Genomic DNA, 19,403 nt, shown 5'->3' on the forward strand with positions numbered 1-19,403 from the left:
TGGCTTCATACTCACAGCATCACACACTGCCGTCAGGAGCACACTGCCTGGGCTCCCAGACCTTCTTCTGAAATCTGAATGGAAGCCTTTTTAATCCCATAACTTTTACATTCTGCATGCACCTAAAACCCGCACCATGTGGATGATGCCAAGGTCTGCTGCCAGCTGGAGCAGTAGCCATGCTTTCCTCTCTTTGTGTAGAGTATGAGTACCTGGATTGCTGGGCACTCTAACTCCCAATTCTGAGGAACAAATTTCCTGTGCCACCACCATTCTGAAATCTGGTGTGGCCACTGCTGCCATTCTGGAATACGGTGCTCTGCAACTTTCTCCTCAAAGCAGTCTTTCGCTATCACAATTTTGAGGCTGCAAAGGGTGGAGTCCTGCTGCTTCTTGTGATGCCCTCTGGCCATCTTTTCTATTCTCCTGTTTCTTCTCAGTAATGAGTTTCCCCAGCTCTGTCTTTGCAGTCCATAGGTTTATTGGAGCTGCCTTTCCGACCAAACTCACATTTTAAATCATCCTGCTAGGCTCTTTGCTCTTGATTCTCAACATAGATCTGGCTAAAACCCACCAATAATAGCCATACCACCACCTTAACATTTGATTGCCTTCAAGTTTCTTCTGCCATATTCATTAGTCTGCTACCCTTAATCTTAGTCTCAGGCAAAATTTTTAGACATGAGCATAATACAAACTGTCTGCCAAGCCATAACACACATCATCTGAACAACAAATGCAGTCCTTCCCAGCAGAAACCTCTCAAACCTGGTCTTTACTGGCAGAATTTCTGTCAGCCTTCTGATCTCCTGGACTCCGATCAGAATCTTTGATTCAGAACAGCATAAGGCATTCCAGTGCTGCTCTTTCAGGTGACATCTCCAAACCTTTCCTAACTTTTCCCACAAGTCATTCCTAAAGGCTCTTGGGCCACAAGGCCAGGCACAGTCACAGCAATGACCCCACTTCTCTGGTACCAAATTCTGTTTGGTTACTTTTGTCTCATTGGTGGGACAAAATACCCAACACACAACTTTAGGGAAGGAAAGGTTTATTTAGCTCACAGTTTATGGAGGTTTCGGGTGATAAATCAGTTGGCTCCAAAGCAGGGTGCCATGGCACAGCAGCAGTACTTCAAGGTGGCAGAAAAAAGAAAAAACTGCAAGAGCAAAAAGTGAGGGGAGAGCAAGCCTCTTCTCTGCCTTGTATGGTAAGCAGGCTACCACCCTATCAGGGCAGGTATAGCAATCTCAAAATTTCCACGCCCTCCTCTTGCACAGGTTGAGAATGTTTACTAAGTAGGGGCCCTGGCTGCCCACTGAGTTGCTTAGTGAAGCTTCTAAACTTCTGAGGTTGACACAGCACCGTCCTCCTGTCTCAACTTTCCAGAACACTAAGATTATGGATGTGTGCCAGTAACACCTGACTGTAACACCTTCAACAGAGAGGGGAGGGCAAAGGTTTACACAAACTCAGAAGATCTCAAAGAAAAACACAAAAGAACTCAATAGAAAAATGGGCAAAAGGGGCTGGGAATTTAGCTCAGTGGCATAAGCGCCTGCCTTTGCAAGCAGGCAGTCGTGAGTTCGATCCCTGGTACCAATAAAAACAAAAAAGACAAAAAGAAAGAAAGAAAGAAAGAAAAATGGGCAAAGAACATGAATAGCAGCACAAAGAAATACTAATAGGTGGCTGGCAGGGTTATCTCAGTGATAGAGTATTTGCCTAATGTGTGAAGTCCTGACCGAACCCGTCACCATGAAACAGAAAAAATTATTTCAACATGATGTTCAACCTCATAGACTATCAAAGAAATGGAGGTAAAAGTAAGTTTTCAGTTATCAGATAAAAATAATTATAATGATCATTGTGTGCTAGGGAGTAACAACACAACTTGAGGGAGTACAAATTGGAGCTATATTCCTAGACAGTAGTCTAGAAATATGTTTAAAATATAGAATAAAGCATTTACTTTGATTCAGAATTTCTTCAAAGGTATGGCAAGTTTACGTATGTGTGTGAGATTGTGTGACTCTAAAAGACAACTTACAAGATATTTCAGTGAAAAAGTTACAGAATAGAATATATGGTCTTTATTTTTAATAAATATGTTAATATATGTCTAAGGCCTATAAAAATGTGAGGCATGGTAGCTCACACCTATAATATCTACACTCAAAGGATGAGGCAGGAGGATAGCAAGTTCAAGCCCAGCCTGGCAACTTAGGGACTTGGTGATATCTTGTGTCAAAAATAAAAGGTGCTGGGGATGCAGTTCATTGTGAAGGCCCTGGGTTCACTCTCCAGTACTGCAAAAAAAAAAAAAAAAAAAAAAAAAAAGTTAGTGTTAGTTTTTATTGCTAAGAGACAAAATTATGAGAGAGTCTCATATTTAAAAAATATTTTTATGACTATTAAATGCTTAAACTGAAGTGTTTCTTTTAATGAACAAAAACAATGAAACTGTCTCTATTTTGGAAAAAAGAAATTACATATTTGAAAGAAGGCTTGTTATTCTGAAGCATTCCAGAATGTTGAAGAATGCTGTTTCCTCACCTTCTGAATTAAACTTTTTGTGACTTATGTATCGCCCACTGATCAGACCCACCACCTCCCAAACAAGTGGACGATGAAGGCTTAAATAAGAGACAAGTGATGTGATTATAGGGTTCCTAAAGGCTCAAAACCCTTTAGCAGAATTCGAGATTCAAGCAGGCTCAGACAAAGAACTCTGGGCAGCCTGTATTTATTTGGTTTTCAAACAAGGAAAGGAGTTAGGCTAGAAAATGGGGGAAACTGAATAGGAACTTGGGAGTTGGTTCAAGGACTCCTCCTAGTAATAAAGTATGTTGATTTAAGAGAACTAGTTTATTTCCAGGTTGATTGTCATTGCAGGCTGCAGTCAGTCTTTATTATCTACTAATTGGGGTGGGAGTCAGGCGTCCTCAGCTGTGGCCTTATCTTGGCCTCTGAGATGTGACAGCATCACAGGCTACGACAGGCCTCAGCCAGGACCAGTGATGCACAGAGGTTCACTGCCCATCTCCAGACAAGGGGCTTAAGTTTGGGATAGACTCAGAAGTAAACACAGAAAGCCAGGTGGTTAATTCAAATCCTGCTCGGAGCCACTTCCTAATGGTCTCCATCACTAATGCTTATGTTTCTTATTTCTATTTTTAAGAGGATATTTGAGTGAAAACTTGTAAAGGTTTATCCTGGCTCTGGAATGACATGTGTGTTTTCATTTCAAATTATAGTAGTTAGCATTTTCAGAGGAAGATAATGCCTTGGTAATTTCTGTAAGTAGACTAAAGTAGAAACAGTAACTGCAAAACTTATAATGTCCTTAGAGAAATGGATTAAAGACACAAAACTAAACATAAAGCCACACTAAAAAGTTATAGACAGGAAAATAACTGCACTGAAAAACTGAGGAAGGATGTCGATTAACCAACGAGAAAACACACATTGTGAATGAGCTGGGAACTGACTGTTACTTTCACCTGTGTTCTGTGGGCAGGTGGTACGGATATTATGCTAAAAGAAGTTGTTTAAATTCACCTAAGAACTTAATGTTTTTTAAGCTTTAATGCAGTAGGACTAGCAAAATCGACTGTTTTTGTTTTTGTTTTTTGGGTTTTTTTTTTTTTTTTTTGGTACCAGGGATCGAACTCTTGACCTTACACTTGCCAGGCAAGTGTTTATGCCATAGAAATAAATCCCCAGCCCAAAATCGACTTTTTGAACAGTAAAAAAAGTTTTTCTTTTAAAATCTGAGATGACCAGAAAACCTTTTATTTGACTAATACCTAGGTTAAAACTTTTTTTCCTCTTGCTACAGGATTCGTGTTAATGGAGAAAGCCCAAAACATCGGTCATGGCACACTTTAACACCAATTGCTGATGATAAGCTTTTCCTGTTTGGAGGACTAAGTGCAGATAATATTCCATTAAGTAAGTTGATTAAAATCTAGCATGTGGTACAATTTTCGGTTTTTAAAAATCATATTTCACATATCTAATGCAGTCTCACCTTCCTTTTCTTTCTACTTTTCCCTTCATTCCCTGCTATACAATTCCATTAAGAATTAGGAAAACCTCTGCTCTTCTACCCTGGCTGTCCACGTCCTCCAGTTTCCTAGCTGGAGAGATGAGAAAGGGCAGTGAGCTTAGCTGAGTTCAAGTCCCTTTCCACTCATGTTCTGTGATTCTGTCTCCCGAGGACCTGTTAAGTACTCAGCAGAATTGTGTGACTCCTGTCACTGCTGGTCCCAATAGATCTGGATTTTGTGATGCAGTGTTTTGTTCTGTAATAAAACTTCTGCATCAGAGTAGACAAGTGACCAAGAAAAAGCACTTCCTGATTTGACATGTGAGATGTAGTTTATTATCTTAATCTGGAAGTATTCTATGACTAGAGGTGTTTGTTGAAGAACCTCATGTATCATAGAAACCAGGCTGTGTATACAGTATACAGAACCTGATATTTAACATAAGTTTATCGAGCTACTTGCTACTTAACATAAGTTTATCGAGCATCACTGGTACATTTGGCCATTTGCTGATCACCAAACACCAAAAGCTGTTGGAGAAACAGTAATTCCTGATAAAGGATGTTCTTGGAGATTATTGTATTTCTCCAATTTATGACTTTTTTTAATTTAAAGAGATTTAGAGTCACACTAAGAACTGATGTCTAGGGGCTGGGGGATTTAGCTCAGCGGTACAGGTCTGCCTGGTGAGCATGAGGTTGTGAGTTTGATCCCTAGTACAAAAAAAAAAAAAAAAAAAAAAAGAATTGATGTCTATTTTTCACTAGAGGTTAGTAGCTTAACTTTATAAGATCTAGTGTTCTTAATACTTATTTTCTAGCTTTGATCATTGACCTGTGGGAAATTAGATGTCTTAATTCTTAGTGTTATACTCAGTTGCTTCCTTCACTGATTCAATTTAAGATTGGTCCTATGGATACCATGAAATTATTTTTAATTTTGTTGATGGTAATAATGGCATTGTGAGCCAGGTGTGGTGACACATGCCTGTAATCCCAGCACTCAGGAAGCTGAGGCAGGAGAATTGTTGGAAATTCAAGACCAGCCTGGGCTACAAAGTGAACTCAAGCCCAGCCTGAACTGCAGAGTGAGACCCTGTCTCAAAAAGACCCCCCCAAAAAAAGATATCCTGGTTATGTAAAAAGTATCCAGTTTTTCAGCAATGCATACTGAAGTATGTATGGGGAAAATGATAGGCAATCTATGGTTTGATTTAATAATTCAACAACAAGAATAAAGAGATTAAGAGTATTTGACAGTCTTCTTATTTTATTTTTGGGAATCAAACCTAGGGCCTTACATGGGCTAAGTATATTCTCTGACTCTGAGCTATACTCCAGCCCCAAATCTTGCTACGTTACTGGGATATGTAGGTCACCCTACTTTTCCATATATGTATTCATGAAAAAATTTATGAAAAGATATGCATACACACATAATAAATGTAACCATCAATTTGGAAAACTTTAACACTGTATCTCAAAGACCTAATCTTAATTTCTGAATTCCTATAATATTGCAGGTGATGGTTGGATTCATAATGTCATAACAAATTGTTGGAAACAGCTCATACATTTACCTAACACAAGACCCAGGTAAGTCTAATAGTTAAGAATTTTTAAAGTATTAAGATATAGCACTGAATTTATAGTGATTGCCATTGAAATTATAAGCTATCAGGAAGGATATCTTTCAAATGAGCTTTATGTCACTTAAATAATTATAAAAGTTAAGTAAATTTTATGTAATTGTTGGAAATCATCTATCTAATTTTTACCCATATTTGCATATTTTATAATTTTTTATTTTAGGTAAATTCATCATCTTGCCTGATAAAATATGAAAAGGATCATTTAAAACATCTCATAATGTTAAGCTTTAAAATTTGTAATATTTTAATAAGTAGACAAGAATAGAGTAGGTTTTAATCGTTATTTCTTTTTAAAAGACGTTTTAAGCAATTTAATGAGAAAATTTTCTTCCATCTTGACCTAATAGATGACAGAGTATTTTCATTTGTTAATAGCCTGAGGCTGGCTGTGGTGGCGTACACCTGTAATCCCAGCACTCAGTAGACAGGCAGGAGGATCACTGCAAGTTTGAGGCCAACCTAGGCTACACAGAGAGTCAAGGCCAACCTGAACTACATGGTGAGACACTGTCCCTCCCCCCAAAAAAAAAAAAAATACAGGCTAGGGAGATAGCTCAGTGGCACAGTGCCTGACTGACAAATGCAAGGTCCTGACTTCAATTTCCAGTCCCCCCCCCCAAAAATAGTCTGATATATTCATTTATGTGAATTGTTTTAAAAAAAAAAGTAAGTGCTAGTTATTTGTGGTACATTATAGATCAAAAATTATAGAAACAGTATACTATCATTAGATAAGAAATAAAAACCAGAAGTATGGTAGTTCTTATTTTTTCAAGTTTGATTGAATAGTATAATAAAAGTATCTTCATGGGAAATTCAGATTAGACATAATAATCAGAGTAACAGATTATATTTCAAATATGTTTACTACAGATTAAATACTAGTATAAAGTCAATTTACTGATATATATTTTTGTTATTTTATAAGTGATACGTAATTTACTAGAAAAAAGCTCTAAAAGTATATATTCTTTGGTATGTCTAGATCTATTAATATGCACTATACATTGAAAGTCTTGTAATTACATATGTGATTCTTACATTTTTACGTATAAAGATTCATCAGAATATATCCTGAATCTTTTTTGAAACATATTTGCTTAATTTAAAAGTTTAATATTGAGGTCAGAGTTCAGTTCTTGCACAGCTGCTTCTTAGCTTTTTGGCTTTAAAGTCACTTGAAACAACATCAGTTTTCTTGGCTGTGAGATGAGGGATTTGGACTGGACTGTGTCTTTCTTCCAGTTTTTTTTTCTTTGATGAATGTGTTATAAACCAAAATGGTAGTGAAAAGATTTAACTTTAAATAGCTCCTATTTTTATGTTTCAATCCTTAACAAATGATTAGAGTGACACAACTATTACCAGTAATGTGCTAGTTAGAACTGGAACTGTATAAAGAGATTTCTTTCACTTCAGCTGATATGTCATGTAAATAATATGCTTTATTAGATGTTTAGGTGTTAAGTTTAGAGCAGCTTGGAGAGGACATAAACTATCAGTCTGTAGAACAGACAGCAGGTTGCAAGCTAGATGTCACCAAAATCAAGGCAGGAAAGGCTGTCCAGTGCTCTTCGATGATGAAATCCAGACCAGAGTTTCCTTAAGGCAGATAAAACAGAGACAGATCTCTCTTCGGGCATCAGGTGAGGAGGACAGGCGGGGTCAAGTTGAGTGTAAGGAGAATGTATATGTTTGTGTATATATTTATTCTTTAAATGAAAGTCACAATTTACTTACCATTCAGATGTATTCTGAAAAATTTTGAAGTTACAATTTGAAATGTAAGCAGCCCAGTGCTCCTCTTAGAAATCCAAGGTGAGGGACTGGGGCTTTAGCTCAGTGGCACAAGCGCTTCTCTGGCAAGTGCAAGGTCATGAGTTGGATCCCAGGTACCTAAAAAAAGAAATCTAAGGTGAGGTTTCTTGCCTTCCACACCAATGACATTTTGAACCAAATAACTCTTTTAAGGGCTGTTCTAGCCATACCCATGACCTTTACCCACTAGATTTGAGTAGAGCTGTTTTTCCCTTTCTCACATGTGACATCGGAAAAGGTTCAATGAATTGCCAGGTTCCTTTTTGGAGGACCAGTCGCTCCTGGCTGAGAAGCACTGTTCTGCAGTGCAGTTCTCTCTTCTCCGGGCTTCCCCTCACTTAAACTGTGTCAGTTACAAGCTGTCTGCAAAGCCATTGTCGGGCCGCTTTGGAACAGCCATGGGGGAGGCCTTCCTGCACATCTTTTAAAGGTTTCGGTAAAGTGCTAGCATTCAGAGACGTGATGCTGCTCAATGCCATGAGTATCGCCAGGGTTATACATGCCTTCTCTCCCAAAAATTACTCTGTCCCTTCCTATGTATGGGATGCTCATTCCGTAAGTCTCCCTGGTGGCTTCCTGCTGGGACTGCGGATCTGCACTGATTTATGTTCTAACACACAATTTGGAGAACTGGGCAGAGCATTTCACAGACAATGTATGTAGTGACTTAGCTGTGTCCTGGGTCACAGGTGCCTGTCATTCAGTATGTGCATGACAAAAGCATTTGATTTAACAAATTATGTATACTTAAATACTTGAAATACTGTTCGTATTTATGAAATTTAAGTAAAAAGGATTAATGTTCCAAAGCTCAGTTTTGTAGCAGTATAGTAAGTGATAATATTTCGTCGATTTAGGTATCTGTTGCTTCAGAAGTTTTTCTATTAAGAAAAGGAATTGCGAGCCAGGTGTGGTCGCACTCACCCATAACCCCAGCACCAGGGAGGCTTAGGCGGGGAAGTACAAGCTCAGACCAACCTGGGCAACTTAGCAACTTATGGAAACCTGATCTCAAAATAAAATTTTTAAGAAAAGGGGACTAGGGATGAAGCTCAGTCAGAGACCTTGGGTTTGATCCCCAGTACTAGAAAGAAAAGTGCTCACAATTAAAAAATCAGTAACTTTGAGTAAAATCACTAACTTTGTAAAAATTCTTTAATTTATTCTGTAACATTAGGACATTTATACTTTTTTTCAGAGAATTAGAAATATTGTACTTTATAAACTATATAAAACTATAAAATTTAAAAAACTATAAAATTATTTTTGATAAATATAAATAAATATTTTGAAGCCAGGCATGGTGGCGCAGTCCTGTAATCCCAGCACTCAGGAGGCTGAGGCAGGAAGATTATCTCAAGCTCAAGACCAGCCTGGGCTATAAAGTGAGCTCAAGGGCAGCCTGAACCACATAGTGAGACTCTGTCTCGAAAAGACAAAACAAAACAAAAATAAATAAATAAATAATAAAAATCTGAAATAGAGAGTGGATATGAGCTATCAGACCATTGCCAAAGAAATTAGTGGATCTCTTTTATAATTTGTATATTTAATCATTGAATAAACTGTATTTGTATTTTATGTTCGATTTTGCAAAAAATACCATACTGGGCATATTTAAATAAAATTGGAATACCCAGGTTGTACCACTGTGCCGGGATACAGTTGTAACCACTTTGGGGCAGGGACCACGGGGATGCTTAGCCTTCTCTGATTCTGCGGTGTGAATCCTCCCCAGCTGATGTCAAAAACCTGAGCCTGGCAGAGAGAGGCATGGCCAGCTTCACCTCACCAGGGAGCTGGGCCCAGCACACCCTACGGCCAGCTCTGACCTCATGGACTTCATAGGTTTTTTAGAGAGCTAGGACTCACACAGGGCAGATAATTAAGGTAATAGACAGAGCAGTTAATTTTCAAATGTAAGTCAGGAGAGTATAAAATGCACTTCACGTGGTCTGCAGTGAAACCAGTTTGGATGGGTTATTAGTAGCACTTACTGGGGCTTGTGATTGTGTTTAAGGCTTAGAAAGAATGACCTTTCTAAATGTAAGAAAAAAGTGAACAATTCCTACAGGTAAATACAAGCCTTTTTTCCCGGTTAAACAAGGAAGGAGAGTTGTCTGAAATTGAGGGCTTATTTAGGAAGAGGCAAGAATTAAACTTTATGAGTAAAAGAAGTAGCAGTTGATCATAAATATTAGGCTAGAGAAGCCAGCAGTTGGTTCTAGTCAGAAAGTTTCCATAGTAAGTATAGTTTACTGCAATTTATGTTTCAATATAACTAAGATTCCAAAGGTCCCTAACACAGAAATGATTGATATTTGAGAAGATGGAATGCCACTTCCCTAATATTATCATTACACATCATATACATGTATTAAATTATCACAGGTATCCCATGAATATGTGCAAACATTATGTGTCAGCTAAAACTTTTCAAATGTCTAAAGAGCAGAACTTTTGCAAGTATTATTTATTAGCTGTATGTAGGCAGAGAAGGTTAAGAACAGAACTCTAGGAGCATACTGTGGTGTTCTGTGCCCAGAGTATGAGGGGGCTGACCGTGGACATCGGCCTGTGGGAGTGGCCACCGGGTGGGGCACAGCGGCAGGGTCAGCTCAGAGAGGCCTGGAAAGGTGCCTGGGCAGCGAGGAGGGAATCAGTTCCTTTGTCACCTGTCGAATTTCAGGGGTAGTGACTGTGAGATGAAGGGATTAGAGAAAGGTCAGGTGATAGAACAGTTATTAGGGATCAGCTCCTTAACTAAAATGAAGTGATTCTAGGGCTGGGCATGATGGCACACACCTGTAATCCCAGCACTTGGGAGGCTGAGGCAGAAGGATCACCGTGAGTTTGAGGCCAGCCTAGGCTACATAGTGAGCTTACGGCCAATTTGTATTACATAGGGAAACTCTGTCTCAAAAGAAAAAAAAGAGAGGGAATCAAAATATATGATATACAGGTACAAATTCCCTATGATAAATAGGATCTTTATATCTAAATTCTACCAATAAATTTTTAAAAATTTTTTGTACCAATAGATTTAAAATTAAAAACTATTTAATGAACTCTAGGGGAATATTTGAAATGTAACCCGTTTGCTTCTTGTAGTGCACACATCTGTAATCTCAGTACTTGGGATGCTGAGGCAGGAGGCTCACCATGATTTCTAGGCCAGCCTGGACTACATTGTGTGTTCAAGGCAACCTGAACTACATAGCAAGACCCCTGTCAAATAAATGGATGGATGGATGGATTGATGGATGGATGGATGGATAGACAGACACACAGACAGACAGATAATAGATAGTAACCCCTTTGAGGATATGTCAGCAGTTCAAGTTCAATCAAAAATTTTAGAGTGTACAGTTTACAAGTGACTTGTATATAATACCAGTTTCTTCCTTGATAGTATTTCACTGTGTATAATTTTCAATTGTAGATTATGGCACACAGCCTGCTTGGGAAAAGAAAATGAAATAATGGTATTTGGTGGGAGCAAAGATGACTTACTTTCCTTGGATACAGTAAGAAAATCTTTTACATAAATATTTTCTCTGTGTAATTATGTTATTCACACCGAACAGCTACTCAGCAACAGGGTTGCTAATCTACCTTTGCAAAATATGGAAGGAAATAAAATGTTACCTTGAGAATGTTTAATCTTCACATGGTGGCTTTTGGGAAGCATTTCAGGATTTTTAAACTCAAAAGGTGGCATGCAGTATTCAGGGAGGCTGACGCAGGAAATTGCTTTTTTTTTTTTTTTTTAGTTTACTGTTTTTATTAGTACATGTTTGCAGTACATAATGATTAGAGTTCATTTCTTGTGGAGAGTGGTACGTGTGCACAGCACACCTTGATTGTTCTATGTCCCCATCCTCTTCCTTTCCTGTCCCTGAGAATTCCAAGTTTGAGCACAGACTGGGCCACTTAGCAACTCACCAGGACCCTGTCTTAGGAAAAAAACAGTGGTGGGGACGAAGCTCAAGTGTGAAGGGCCTGGGTTCAGTCCCCAGTTGCGCAAACAAGCCCGTAGTGGAGGGAGGGAGAGACGAAGGAGGGGAAAAGAAAACAGCCGAAGAAGAGTTCCCTGGCTAGGTTATTAAGATGAGCCTTTAAAGGATGACACTTTTCTTCGAACTTTGTGAAACTATGGGTGTCTATAATTTTATTGAATTAAAATGTGTATCTGTTTTGACACATAAAATACACATATATGAGATAATTGCCCATAAAATTTGCTAATTTAAGCTTTGTAAGGTAGTACACACCTGTAATGTCAGCACTGAGGGAAGCTGGGTGGGAATATTGCTGTGAGTTGATAGACCATACAGTGAGTTTAGGGCCAGTCTGGGCCACATAGCAAGACCCTGAGTCAAAGAAAAAAATTTTAACCAATTTTAAGAACTAAGTGAGACACTATCAGTATTGTCTGAGTTACTTTTCTTGTTACTAAGACAAAATACCTGACACCTAGAGTTAAAGCAGGAAAGGTTTATTGTAGCTCAGTTTGTAGAGGTATCAGTTCATAGTTGGCTGGCTCCCAGGCAGGATAGCATGGCAAAGCAGAAACAGTTCATGGCAGGCAGAAGGCAGGAAGGCAGCAAAGCACAGTGGCCACAGCAGCCCTCTTTCTGTCCCTTATATTCTGTCCAGGCTACACGCCCTTAGGGCGGGCCTTCCTACTCTCCACGCCCAGAGCCATGCCAAACCATTAAGTGGACTGATGTAGTGACCACATGCCCTTGATCCCTGAATCCCACACTCCAGATCCAGCCTCCTCTGAGCAACCCCATCTAAGGCCACACGAGGCTTTGGGGGGACATCTAGACCCAAACCATAATAAGTACTGTTGATGCCACCTTTTATTACTTCTGAATCTCACCCATAACTTCTTCCTTCAGGAGAAAGCCATTTTGTTAAAACACTTAAAGTGTATTTTCTTTTCATTTTATGCATTTGTGCATACTGATTAGGCAGGCGTGGGAGGGGTGTATACTTGTATGTGTGCTTTTCATGTGTCTGTATTACTAACTAGAGAGAAATATATTTTTGCTACTTTACGTAACTTCTTTTACATTTATAAAATAAAAAGATATATTTAATGCACTGCCATTTTATCAAAAATCCCTGATAAGGTGTTTTTTGTGTTGACTAGGGTCACTGTAATGATTTACTGATCTTTCAAACACAGCCTTACTCACTACTCAGGTAAGCAATCAGTATTTTTACATGGATATGCTATGAGGATATGATAATTTATTTCTTTGTCCTTCTTGGGAGGAGTTATCTTTTTCAGGTAGTTTATCACTTGAAGTCAAGAAAATGTTTACATCTTTCTAAGAGTATCCTCAGACCCAAATACCAATGTGACTTTTATTTAAAATATATGATGCAATCACATTTTTTCCATTTATAAAATTGCTTTAAATATATATGGTAATATTAAACATACTATAGTTCCTTAATTCTAAGATTTTGATATTTAACTCTTAGAAATCAAAATGTATCTAATAATTATACATTATGTATGTTTTCTTTAAATTCAGCACAACATCGAGTGTAAAATAATCTGTTTAATTGCAAACCTGCGATTGACTCAGTGGTGACTGACAGTGTTGTAGCTGCTCCTGTGGATGCCGAGCTGAGCCTGAGCAGGCGGTGGCTGGGGGAGTCGGAGGAAGGGGTGGAGAAAGGTAGACATGAAGAGGTGCAGGGCTTTTATGTGTGGAATAACGGGTAAAGGCATCCGAGGGACAGAGGCCATGTGGGAGGGAGAGCATGCTGCATTTCAAGGCATCCACCACAGCTTCTAATTGTTCTATGACCTGGTGACTTGTCTTGAGTTAGATCCTCATGGGGAGCTTCAAAAAACACTGACACCTGGGTTCTGCCCCTGGGTCACATGGCCTGAACTTTGAAGACCATGGCTGCCACGATTTCTAACACTGCTCAGCCTTTCCCGTGAGTGCTGTGCAGGGCTAAAGGATCATCTGGGCACCCAGGAGAAGCCAAGCCTGCTGAGAGGGGCCGGTCTTTCTTTGTGTGCTGCTGGGAGGAAGTGGTAAGGAGGGAGCTGCTGCAGGTACAGGACAGGAAGGAACAGTTGGCAGTCACGGGTAGTGGATTGTCACCACAGTCAAATTAGCCTTTGACTGGGAGGAGAATACTTTTAAAACCTTGGAGAGAGAAGAAAGTTAGGATATAAAGGGAAAAATCTGCAGGTTGGGGCCAGCACCTTGAGAAGGTTTTGGTTGATAGAGTCCATCTGATAAGTATCGGGTGGGGGAGTGAAAAGGGGTGCTGCTGAAAAGCTGGCACCCTTGAGGGGTGCTCTGGGCTCCAGAAAGTGAGGCACTGTGTCCAGCTGGGTGTGGCGGGGTGGGTAAGAAAGCCTTCTGGAAGGAGACTGGAGCTGTCGGCTGAGAAGTGCAGCCTTCGGCCTGGGCTGGGTGGGAGAGTGAGGCTCGACTGGGGGCTCCCTGGGGGCTCCAGATGTCCAGGGCTGCAGGGTGAAGGGAGCGGGGTGCGAGGAGGAAGAGGAGAAGAGAGTCCTGTGTGGAGCAACGCGCCATCACATGTGAAGTGACTTAACTCCCTCCTGTCCCGTCCTTGTGCCTCCATGCCGCCCTCGTCTAGTTGCTCTGGCCGCTTCCAGCACTGTGCTGAACAGGGGAGGCGATGGTGTTCACATGGGAAGAGCAGGGGAAAGGAGGAAGGGAAAGGAAACGGCAAGAAACAAGGAAAAAAAGGAAACAAAGCTTGTACATGGGGAGGGGCAGGGCTGAGGGGAGGGGGGGAGAGGGAATGAGGAATCGCTGTGTGCGTGCAGCTGCAGGCTCCCTGTGACCACTGTGAGTGCTGGGTAGACCTAAAGTGAACCCGAAGACTTACTAACATAGAAGTTAAAAAGAAGACTTCTCATCCGGAGGGGGACGCGGGTGTGGAGCAGTTCAGGGAAGGAGCACCCTGACCGCAGTGACACAGCCACGGCCAAGTCCCAGGGCCGAGGGCAGCGAGGTGGCCCGGGTGACCCCTGGCACGAACCCGTGTGTGCGGAGCAGCAGCAGGAGACCCGGAGGTGAAGGAAGCGCTGCCCGAAGGGGACACGCAGGACCCGGTCTAGACTGAAATAAGAGAGCAAGGACAGAGACCAGGGAGGCGCAGTGTCTGTGGGCTGGCCATGCACTGCTCTGGAGGGAGGCGAGGCTGGGGTGGCCAGCGGGGAAGGCAGGGGACAAATCTGAGCCCAGCCTGTGCTTCTGGGGACCGCGCCTCTGTGGCTGAGGTCATTGAGCTGCTGAGCCCAGGGCCAGTGGCGGTATTTCGTGCGAAGCTTGCTTGGCACTGCTGGCTGCGGTGCTTTCCAGCCCGAGGTCAGCAGCGTTTTGTGCCCACTGCACGGATGAACAGGAAATAGCTTCCTTTCTTTGCGCACGATCCAGCGGATGACGTGCGGGCCCTGCCCCTCGAAGACACATGTATACGGATGCGCTTTCTCAAAGAAATAGTTCTGTTCTTTGTTCAGATTTCAAAAGATGAGATCTATATGGACAAAGAAATTCATTTAGTGTGGAAAGTGTATGGTTAAAAAAAAAACGACACTTCTTCCTTGGGAAAACACGATTGGATGGTCAGGTGGCACAGTGCTTCGGGAGGGCCTGGAAAAGGCTGGGGTCAGCAGGGGAGTCCCGTCACCAAGTGCTGCTATGAGGGCCGGAAGAGTAAGTCCTGGAAGGCGGCTTCTGTCCTCCTTGCGCATCAAGGCATCTGAGATGACCATTGCCTGGGCGTGTCCCTCAGGGCGAACTACCGGAGACCAGGCCAGGCGACAGCAGCCTGAGCCAGCTGCGGACAGGTGTGAGGCTTCCATGGTGTTGGGGACCCCAGTGGAGCCCTAGGAATCTGGTGTAAAGTGCCCCAAGGAGGCAGCTTCTGCTGAGGGATGTCCTCTTGGCCGAGCTCTCCACTGTCCCGGGGAGAGAGGCCACTGGGGGACAAGATTGCCCAGCCCATAGGGAGCCTCCCAAGGTGGTCACAGCAGGGCCTCCATGTCTGTCTGATCCCTGATCCCGGGGCACGGGTGACCTCGAAGGCCTGTGCCCAGGAAGCTGGTGGGGACCGGTGCCTGCCATGCCTCTGCCAGGCTCTGCGCTGCCTCCCGTCAGCTTCTCCAAGGCCACCTCTGATGCCCTTTCCAGGGCCTGAAGTTGCCTGGCCAGGAAGGCAGCATCACTGTCCAGAGGACGGAGCTCTGGCGCAGCCGCAATGGAGGATTTTAACAGGGAGAACAATGTGAATACATTCCAGAAATTACAAAACAACAGAAACCCACCTGTGAACTGTCACTCACAGAGATTGAGTTTGGGATGTATTTTTCCACTTTGATGCTGTTGCTAAACAATATGAGTGGATTCAACCACTCCAAGAGGCCACAGGACATGGGGCCAGGGGCAGGCGCACGTCTAAAGCTCACTGACACTGTCTTATAATCCAACTTTATTTTTGGTGCCGGGGATCAAACTTATGACCTAGCACTTGCCAGTCAGGCTGTTATGCCACTTAGCTAAATCCCCAGCTCACAATCCAACTTTACACTTTGCATGGATCATCATTTGGGTTACTAGTCCCGTTTATACTATTAATGGCAATATGCATATAATTTACTAGATTAGTGGTGCATCTTTAGGACTACTGCACTTTGGGGCTGTTATAAAAGTGAGGCGTGAGCTCCAGCCTGTCCAGCATGTTCCTGCAGAGGTCTCCCTGGCTGGCGGGGTCAGCGTGGCCCCTTCGCCTGGGCGATGAAGCCCATCTGGGACTGCTGTCCAATTCCTGTGGAACTCAGCACCCGTCCTAGGCCTGGCCGCAGCGCTGAGTGCCTCCTTACTCCTCCACTAAGTCGTGCTCTCCTGGGACTGCGAAGTGGGTTTCCTGGGGTGGCTTTTCTGCCTGTACTGTTTCAAGAAGACAGCGACGAGGAGCAGCAGAGCCACCCTGGCCCGGCCTCTGCACCTGTACCACCATGGAAGTCTGGGGCTCTGGTGCTTTCCCCTTCAGCACCAGGGTGGGGCATTTAACCACTCACCCTTGTCAGGGAGACCAGGGGCTTCGCCACGGTGCAGGAGGGTGTGCACAGCTGCAGGGTGCAAATCCGGGCTTGTAAAAGTGACCACAAGACCTCGGGGGCGGGGATTAGTGGGAGGGCGTTTGGGAGACCCCGGGCTAATCCCAGGTTCTGGGGGGAACAAGTCATCTAGTTCTAGTATACCCTTTTAAAGAGATTTACTTACTTATTTGAAGTTTAGTTGTTGAAATAGTTTTGTTTTGTGTGTGTGATAATTCTTAAATTGCTTCTGGTTTAAAAGTATAAACCTATCTCAGAGTAGCATCAGATAAAAAGGGAATGGTATTTGGAAATAAGCGCACTAAAGGGACAGTGTAGAGGGGAGGATGAACACCAGGCCTCCTGAAGGGTAGAAATCAAGCGGTCCTCTGCTGGCACCAGGCTTCTCCAGCGTGTCTGCCCTCCAGGGCCAGTCAGGTGCACAGCCTGCACTCCTGACTTTGTTTCTGTTGGACTTCATTCTGTTACAGTGTCTGTGCAATAAAAATGTGATTATTGTTGTGCTCTTAGAAAAAAATCTTATGTTGCAGACAACATAGAGGAAGTACATTCTTATGTAAAGTTTTGTGGGCTTTTTTTTTTTTAAACAGGAATTGAACTCAGGACCTTGCACTTGCCAAGCAGGTGCTGTACTGCTGAGCTGCACCGCGGCCCTTGTGTGAAGTTTTATAATCATTTTTATTTTTAAGAATACTTAACTAGGGCTGGGGGTTTAGTTCAGTAGCAGAGTGCTTCCAGTGGTAAGGTAGGTCCTAACTTCCATACCTAGCCCTGAAAAATAACAATGGAGTACTATAAATATTTTGTATTATAACTTAAGGTCCAACAACTAATATTTTTTTTTTTTTTTTGGTACCAGGGATCGAACTCATGACTGCATGCTTGCAAGGCAGGCACTTAGGCCAATGAGCTAACTCCCTAGCAAACAACTAATAATTCTGTAATGTTCTGTTTACAGGTCATGCCTTGACTGCATTGGTAAAAATGCTATCATTTTAAAAAGTCAGATATCTTTGTTACCTCCTAAACTCCTACAACAAGTACTCAAAAAAATAACATTCTGGACTGCAGCTAATCACCGGGAAGAACAAAGAGTTCAGAAAGAAACAGACAAGAAGTGCCAGGGGGTCAGTAGCAGCTGAATGGATGCACACCCCGCCTATAGGATACAGCAAGCCATTCAGTCAGATTCCACGCCCTGCTGCAAGCTTCATTTCAGGATAAAGTTTGATACAGAAACGTCCTGCAAAAGTCACATATGGCATGGGATTTGTGGACATAAGATGCGAATGTAGGTTCCTTTATTTCCTTGTAAACTGCAGAGCAAATATCCTTACTTACAGAAACTTTCTGAAACTTATAACAGCTCTTAATGTTTACAGGAAGATTATGCAAATTTGAGAAAAAATTACCCTAAGGATTTTATAAATATATATGTGTGTATTCATTTTTCAGAAAAGTATACATTTTCTCAGATTACTTTAAAATTACCTAAACATCTCCTTAAATAGCTCAGTTATTAAATAACTTCTCCTTCAATAACTAATAAATATGGCCAAAAATTACACAATGGGCGTGGCATTCACATGGAACTCCTGCCCTTTTAGCACTTTTCTAGCGTCCACAGGCTGCATCAGAGCTTTCTTTGAATAGAATACATGTTTTCAATTTTATATCCTTTGCCACCACTATTAGCTAGTCCAGCTTTTAATATAAAGATCATGTTTTATGGTAGAGAAAGTGGAGACTAATTCATCATACAAAGAATTTGGATAATGAGACATGGAACATTTATTAACGTTTGAAATACTTAAAAGTTTTCATGGACCAGGTTTGGTGGATTCACCTATAATCCCTGCACTTGGCAGGCTGAGGCAAGAGGATCACCACGAGTTCAAGGCCAGCCTGGGGTCCATAGTGAGTTCAAGGAGGCCTGAACTGCATAGCTGCGTCTCAAAAAAATTTTTTTTTTGCCTTAGAAAAATATTGCTAATGTCATTTTTGTAAGCACTGAAATGGGTGGTAATCTATTTTGCCTTTATTAAAATCCCTCACTTTGGCCCATATTGCTCTAGAGCTGATACTCAAGACACCAACATGTTCAAGATCTGGTGTCTTCTCGTTTGTTTTTAATGTCACCATCTGTTCAGAAGTGGAGCACTGTATAGTCCCCCAAATGGTACTTCCACCATAATTGAGACATTTTTCTTTGTATTATGACACTCATGCCCTGCCATTGACTAACTGGTTGTAATTACTAATTTTATACAGTGTATAAAATTACTGGCAGCTGGGCTAAGTCCATGCAAGTTTTGTCAAATTAAAATGTTAGAGAAGTGTTTCTGTAGCCTGTGGTCTTTGGTTAGAGAGATTTTTATCCAGATACACTGTATTGTGGATGTGCAAAGCCATTTATGGAATTTTCTGGAATATTTTGTGCACGTTTTATTTATTGTACAGAGCGTTACTTTTTCGGTGTTGTCATTAGATTGTGCAAAAACAATGTCAGTGTGCGTTGTGATTTTATTTTTAAGTCTTCATAACAGATCTAGCCAGTGAATCCCACGAGTACGGCAGGTTTTCGGGGGCCCACCTGGGTCCCGGGAAGAGGGCGTTCCTCTCTGGGCCGCTTGGTGCGGAACACCCGGCACCGTGGGATTGGCACCCTCAAACGTGCTCTCATTCAGGCTTCAAGAGCTTGAAACCCCCACGCTCCATGGAGTTAGGGAACCGGCTGCTGCCGGCTCGGAGG

At 41.9% G+C, this 19,403-nt stretch overlaps 1 protein-coding gene across 3 annotated transcripts in view; it reads left to right on the top strand.

Annotated features, from left to right (window-relative positions):
* The window catches only part of Klhdc1 (kelch domain containing 1), a 48,425-nt gene extending 29,271 nt beyond the window's left edge, over positions 1 to 19,154 (top strand). For all 3 annotated transcript variants that reach the window (XM_013154696.3, XM_003471804.5, XM_063247210.1), the window contains exons 9-13: positions 3,842 to 3,954; positions 5,575 to 5,647; positions 10,964 to 11,048; positions 12,683 to 12,735; positions 17,610 to 19,154. In XM_013154696.3, coding sequence (XP_013010150.1) covers positions 3,842 to 3,954; positions 5,575 to 5,647; positions 10,964 to 11,048; positions 12,683 to 12,735; positions 17,610 to 17,793 — 508 coding nt within the window. In that variant the 3' untranslated portion in view covers positions 17,794 to 19,154. The remainder of the gene's footprint in view (positions 1 to 3,841; positions 3,955 to 5,574; positions 5,648 to 10,963; positions 11,049 to 12,682; positions 12,736 to 17,609) is intronic.
* Positions 19,155 to 19,403: the final 249 nt, after the last annotated feature.

The sequence above is a fragment of the Cavia porcellus genome, unplaced genomic scaffold (assembly GCF_034190915.1).
Source record: "Cavia porcellus strain 051 isolate PalLab524CR breed Dunkin Hartley unplaced genomic scaffold, mCavPor4.1 scaffold_1, whole genome shotgun sequence".
Lineage (NCBI taxonomy): Eukaryota > Metazoa > Chordata > Mammalia > Rodentia > Caviidae > Cavia > Cavia porcellus.